General features: G+C 30.6%; 1 protein-coding gene across 1 annotated transcript; it reads left to right on the forward strand.

Moving 5' to 3' along the window:
• Positions 1-1,072: 1,072 nt before the first annotated feature.
• On the forward strand, positions 1,073-2,446 carry LOC143922179 (uncharacterized). The gene has a single exon (XM_077445401.1). The coding sequence runs from the start codon at positions 1,469-1,471 to the stop codon at positions 2,429-2,431; it is 963 nt and encodes a 320-aa protein (XP_077301527.1). The 5' UTR covers positions 1,073-1,468; the 3' UTR covers positions 2,432-2,446.
• Positions 2,447-7,277: the final 4,831 nt, after the last annotated feature.

Raw genomic sequence — 7,277 nt, forward strand, 5'->3', positions numbered from 1 at the left:
AATCATATTGACAGGTAATACCTCCTCTTCTTCGAGGGCTTCTTTTATTTTCACGTCTTTGTGATCCATACCTATCATATTGACAGGTAATACCTCCTCTTCTTTGAGGGCTTCTTTTTGCTTATGTGTTGCTCTTTTCTTTCTATCCATTCTTTCAACAATCTTCTTAAGCCATATCCAGTGTGGCATACTTCTAGGTCTTCTTTTCATCCTTTCCACAACTTCTTCTTTTTCCTTTCCTTCATTCATCCCATCAATTATTTCGGATGTTTTCTCTTCGCTGTATTCCTCAAGCAATGCTTCTACTAATAGTAGATTAAATCGAGTGTACTCCCCTAAAGTCAATTCTCCCTGCAAAAGTAGTCTGTATGTTTCAATATTGTTTTCTTCTGAACCAAATTCTATTATATATTCCAATTTAAAAATTTTCCATGACAGATTTTCTTTCTGAATTTCCATAAACCAGCGAATTACAGAATCTGAGGATCCCCGAACAAACCAATTAATCTGTTCATTGTCTCCTTTAATCTTTCGTGATTTCATATAGCTTTCTGCTTTCCATAGTTCTGCTAGGGCATCATTAACTCCTTTTCGGCGTGCTCTCGTATCGGGTGCCAAGTAAGAGTTTGAGGTAAACATGGGTATTTATTTAAGTACAATATATATATCCAACTATAAATAAATTTAGTTTGTGTAAAAAGTATGTTTATTACCTCCAGAGATTTTAAATAAACTGATATAAAATTTCATTATTAATTAATTTATAAAATATTTGCTTTGTAAATACACAAATTAAACCCTTAGCTTTAAAAACATATGTAATCAGTTTTTTTCTAGGTATTTATTTAAATACAATAGATAAAATAATAAGTAAGAGTTTGAGTTAAACATGAGTATTTATTTTTGTAATTTTTCATCCAACTTATTATAATTAGAGTGATACAGATATTTACAAAATTTATCAATGTAGGTATTTTTTAATTACAATAGATAACATAATATAATTTGAGTGATATACATATTTACAAAAATCTGAATTTCTTAAAAATTTTCAACTTTATAACCCATGGCTATTCAAGAAATTAAAAAAAAAGTGAGCACAAAAGACTATGAATCATCTGATTTCAGCATAGAAGGGTACTCTAAAGTTCACTTGTATGAAATAGACCACACTTTAATAGATAAGAAAATAAAGACTTTTGGTTGGGTTCGTAAATGCACACCTTTAAAAAAATTTACTTTTCTTATACTTTACAGTTCAAATAAAACTATAAAATGTGTTATTCCAGGAACTCATAATTTATCTTTCCAAACAACTCTTTATATTTATGGTGTATTGAAAAAAAACGATTCTGGAAAAGATGAATACACTTTTGAGTTATCTGTAGATAAATTTGAAATTTATAATGGATCTATAGCACCCCCTTTCCCATTAAATGAGCATTCGGATAAAGAAACTAGATTGGACATGGGACATTTAGATGTAAGAATGGAAGAACGATGCTTATTTTTGAAGTTAAGACATGATTTAACTATGGGATTGCGTACTTTTTATGAAACCCAAAATTTTTTAGAAATCACAGCTCCAATGATTTTAGGTGGTGGGCAATGTGAAGGTGGCTCAGATGTATTTGAATTGGATTATTTTGGACAAAAAGCATCTTTGACGCAGTCTTCTCAACTTTATGTTGAATCCATAATTTATTCTTATAGTAAAGTTTTTACCTTAATGCCTTCATTTAGAGCAGAAAAATCAAAAACATCCCGCCATTTAACTCAATTTACTCATTTAGAAGGAGAAATGGCCGATATTACTTTTACGGAACTTATGGATCATATTGAGGCTCTTTTAAGATTTAGCATAAAATATTTTTATGAAAAAAACCTTAATGCAATTCAAAAATTGGATCCAGATTTTACACCTATCGAAATATCTGAAGAACCTTTTAAAAGGATTTCTTATAAGGACGCTATTGATTATTTTAATAAAAAAAATCATATGAAAACAGATGGTACACCCTATGTTTATATGGATGATATTTCAGATGCATCTGAAAAGTATCTTTGTATGGAATATGGTAATAATCAACCAGTATTTTTAACTTTATTTCCATCAGAGCTTAAATCTTTTTATATGAAAAGGGTAGGAGAAGGTTTAACGGAGAGTTGTGATCTTTTATTCCCAGGAATAGGAGAAACGGTAGGAGGATCAATGAGAATTGATGATTATGAAGAATTATATGATGCTTTCTTAGCAGCTAACATTGAGCCTGAAGGGTTTTCTTGGTATATGGAATTATCTAAATATGGACCTTGTCCACATGGAGGGTATGGATTAGGATTTGAAAGATTATTAATGGCTCTTGTGAAGTACAGAAATGTAGATCAGGCAATTCTTTATCCAAGAAAAGTTCATCGAATCACACCTTAATTAAATATATTGTTGGTGCTTCACCTTTTGGTTGAATAATCTGAAAGGTTTATTTAAAAAATTCAAGTTTTAATTTTTTTAAGCTTATTGTCAAAAATTTTGTATTTTTAGATATTTTTGTAAATAAAATTGATATCATTACCGTGCAATCCCTTTAACCACCAAATAACCTTAATAGCTAAAAAAAATCGGATTTATTGAAAAGTGGTTGCCTACAGCAAAAAAGAAGTTTCCTACAAAACTCTGCGGGCTCCTATAGCATCTCTATCCCTCTCCCGACGGTCGGCTAGCCTTAGGACTAAGAGTCCCATTGACCTTAAACCTTAATAGCTAAAAAAAATGTTCGGATTTATTTAAGCTGTAGTTGTTAATACTTGTTAGTTTTCTTCGTGTGTTTCTCTGTAACCCGGTCGGGGAACCGCATTGCTGCGTAAACCCCCCACGGCCCTTATGCCAGCTTTAATCCCTCTGTCGAAAGTCGACTCGCCTTAGGACTAAGTGTCCCATTGACCTTGAGCTGGCGTTATAATTAGAGACAGTACCATACTGTCTTGAAACAAACCTTAATAGCTAAATAGTTTACCAACGTAGTCCTAATCATCAATGGTAAAAGACACTCATTTTCTTTCTATAAGACAATCAATAATGTAGCCGTGTTTGCCGCCACCAAAGCTTTCACAATTTTAATTAATTAGGCCATAAAAATCAAAATTTTGATAATTCTGTCTTGTGCTATTAAATAAGTATTTAATATTTGTTGTTATCTGTAGACCTATTAGGCATTAGGGGTAATTTATTTAAGACTATTTCAACAATCATTAAGAATATTTATAGTAAGAGTTTGAAGTAATCATGGGTATTTATTTAAGTATAATATATTTAATTATAATTAAACATCTTAAAAACAAGTTGTTTTATAGAAAGATCACATTTACAATTTTCTTTAGGGTGGTAAGCGTTTGAGGTAAACATGGGTATTTATTTAATTATAATAGCGGCGTTGGGCTAGTGGTCGGCTTGCTGATTCACTCCCGAACTGCCCGGGTTCGAGCCTCGCTTTGGTAGGTAAAAGAACATTAACCGGGACGCCGTTACAAAAGTGGGCGCTAGTCGTAATAACCCCACTATAAAAAGACTAAGACAGTATGGTACTGTCTCTAATTATAACGCCAGCTCAGGGTCAATGGGACACTTAGTCCTAAGGCTAGCCGACCGTCGGCAGAGGGATTAAGCTGGCATAAGGGCCGTGGGGGGTTTACGCAGCAATGCGGTTCCCCGACCGGATTACAGAGAAACACACGAAGAAAACTAACAAAGTATTAACAACTACAGCTTAAATAAATCCGAACATTTTTTTTTTTTTTTTTTTTTTTATTTAAGTATAATATATATATCCAATTAATTATACTAATCGATGATAACACAACAAATCCATGTGAAAATCACCTAGGTTGTTTTAGAACATCCTAATTTATTAAAGCTGGAGCCAAGAAATCTCTATGTTTTCAACAATTTCAGTAATCTCAACGAGTTATCGTTTTTTCACAATTTTTTAAAAACAAATAATACTTTATTAACATTAAGGTCACTAAATATAAAATAATTTATTTAAAGGCGAGTGTATTTATTTACCATCTTTTAATTGCATTTCTGTATCAGAGTGGGTCTATTTGACGCCTAAACGGTCGTATGTTGGTTTGGAAGTGCTCGAAATAAAATAATTTAAAAGAATATAATTCTTTTTGTATTTTTATTCCAATATTTCTTTAGTTAAACATGTACCCCTTCGTAATTTTTCATTAATTATTTCAACTTTCTTAGCGCCTACCTTTAATCAGCCACTTTTTTAATTAATCACATTTGTTGAAATAGTATTAATTAAATAACCCTTAATCTCTAATTGGCCTTCATATAGCAACAAATAGTATTTTAATTTTTTAAAAAATAGCACTTGGCCTCTAATAGGTTTTTTCAACAGAGCAACTTTTATATTTTTTCTTTCGTTAGATTCCTCTTATATTCTTTTTGCTCTAATTCAACAAGTCTGCTTTCTAATTGTTCAATTCTGTTTTCTCTGATCCTTAATTCCAGCATTGTAAGTTGCAATCTTATTTTTTCATGTTTTACAAGCACTTTGGCACTAACCCTATTCCGCTTTTCTAAACATTGCTTTATTATTGTATTTAAAACAGCATCTTCTTCTATTATACTTTCTGGTTCTTGATTTAAAATATTATTAAATAATTCTTCCCTATTTTTACCCGTAAAAGTTTTCTTTAAATTAATTAATTCTAAAATACAGCAACCTAATCCCCAAATATCTATTGTAAAATCATAATCTTCTCTTAAAATCATTTCTGGTGACATATAAAACGGTGTTCCCAATATATTTTTATCTTTTATTGAATCTTCTGCTTTAGTAGCTAAGCTAAAATCACATAATTTAAATTCTAAATATTCTTTATTTTTTACAAAAAATCTTTTTATTAGAATATTTGAAGGTTTTATATCTCTGTGTAATATTTTTTTAGATTGTAAATAATATAAAACATCTGCCATTTGAGATATTAAAGACCAAGCAATAGAAATATTTGGTTTTAAATTATTTTTGATAAAAAACTGTATCATTGTATCTAAAGAACCAAAATTTATATATTCTAAAACAATATAAGTAGAATCTTTTAATATAATACTTTCTATTAAACTAACAACTCTACGATGTTTTATATTTTTTAAGATTGTAATTTCTCTATGTGCGTGAGATCTAAATTTAGAAATAAATGATTTACAAACTACAAATTTATCAAATTCTTGACTTTTAAGAAGATAAACAGTTCCGTGTGAGCCACTTCCGATTTTTTCTAAAAATTGATAATTCTCCATTGCATAAAAAAAAACAAATTGATTTAAAGATGAGGCATCTTGTCATTATTAAGCTTAAAGTATTAATAACCAAAAAATTAAATTTTAGCAATTTTAATCAAAATTTAAAAAGAATAAGATGTTATATATTTTAATTAAATATTTAGCCAAGAAAATAAATATTCTTTCTGAATGTAATTAAAAATAGCTTAAGCCAAGGTATTTAAGAGGAATGGTATTCAGATATAAATTGGCCCTATAGGTGGTTAATAGCTTTTTTCAGCAAAAATTGTTTTAATTAAGAAATGAAGATGCATCACACTCCTGTTGGCAGTAATTTCTACATAATTTTTTCATCTTAAAAGAAAAAGTGTATCCGAAAAATGGTTTTTTATTACCGCCATTTCTGTTTGCTGTTATTTAATGTCGGGGGTTTTGATTTAAAAGCCTTAATAAAGCTACACAGAAAAGCCGCCTTTCGTCAAACCTGAAATAAATAATGTAGAAAACTTTTTATTTCTTTTTTAACGCTTTGGAAAATTATTAATTAATTCATTTAAGTCATAACATAGTGCTTAGAATCAAACTAGTATTGAATTTCCGTCTCTTTATTCTATAATTCAACTATCTTTTCAATATAACAAAACAGTTACGGATTGATTATGTTATAATTGTTGTGTTATCCTCTATTAATATAATCCCTAAATACCCTTAATGACTAAATACTTTTATGATAAAGAGCTTACGCCATCTTCGATGGCACAAGACAATAATCATTCTGGATTTATGAACATTGCTGCTGGATTTAGTATTTTTAAAAACTTTTTCCCGATTAAAACAAAAACCCCAACGATTTTAAGGAGGGAAGCAAAAATATAAGCTGCTACAAATTCTAAACGGCTTCCTTCTAATGTTTTAGAAAAATTGCCTGGGTTGTAAAACTTTTGATCGAATAACTCCTTGTAGTGCATACGATGGTAAAGAAACTTTTCTTGTACCTGTGAGCAACAAAAATACATTAGTGATTAATCTAATACGACTTAAATATGTGCAACTAAATGCTATAATCTTCTCAAAAGTGTGAGGTGCTTTCTTTTGTTAAAGTAAGCATTCTAATTGAAACTAATATTTACTTAAAATAAAATAATTTAGGGGAGATTGGGTGTGCTTGATATCGTATAATTGCATATTTTTAAACGATTCTATCCTGGGAGGTGGTGGGTCGTTGTTGACTTATAATAATATGTCACTTTCAGAGATTCCATCTTTAAATTTTCGCCAGTATTCGAGTGAAACTTTACAAGAGCCTTTGTCAGGCCGTGATCGGGCCTTGTAAAAACAACAGATCCGCTTGGGTAGTGGCGGCAACAATAACTCCCATGGCAGTAGAAAGCCTACGTAAGCATAGCGCAGGGGTCTGTAGAGATCCCAAGACAGTATGGTACTGTCTCTAAATATAACGCCAGCTCAAGGTCAATGGGACACTTAGTCCTAAGGCGAGTCGACTTTCGACAGAGGGATTAAAGCTGGCATAAGGGCCGTGGGGGGTTTACGCAGCAATGCGGTTCCCCGACCGGGTTACAGAGAAACACACGAAGAAAACTAACAAGTATTAACAACTACAGCTTAAATAAATCCGACCATTTTTTTTTACAAGAGCCTTTGTATAATCTCAAATCGTAAGTGTGCTTTAATTCATGTTAAGGCTTTTTAGATCGTTATACACTGTTTATTAGAATTTTTAATTATTCTATCCCATCTTTGTACAAAAGCAATGATATTCACTTGCGCCTGTAACAAATGAAAACTCATTGGTCAAAAAAGTTTTTTTTCTTATACAAATTGTAATAAATATATTAAATGTGGCATTCTTAATTAATGATTTTCATCCAGTGTTTAAGCTTAATTTAAAAACCCTACACAAATAATTTTAGTCATTTTTTCAAAAAAAAGATAAACCTATAAAGCAATGGCGCCTTGCCAT

Source organism: Arctopsyche grandis, unplaced genomic scaffold (assembly GCF_051622035.1).
Source record: "Arctopsyche grandis isolate Sample6627 unplaced genomic scaffold, ASM5162203v2 HiC_scaffold_766, whole genome shotgun sequence".
Lineage (NCBI taxonomy): Eukaryota > Metazoa > Arthropoda > Insecta > Trichoptera > Hydropsychidae > Arctopsyche > Arctopsyche grandis.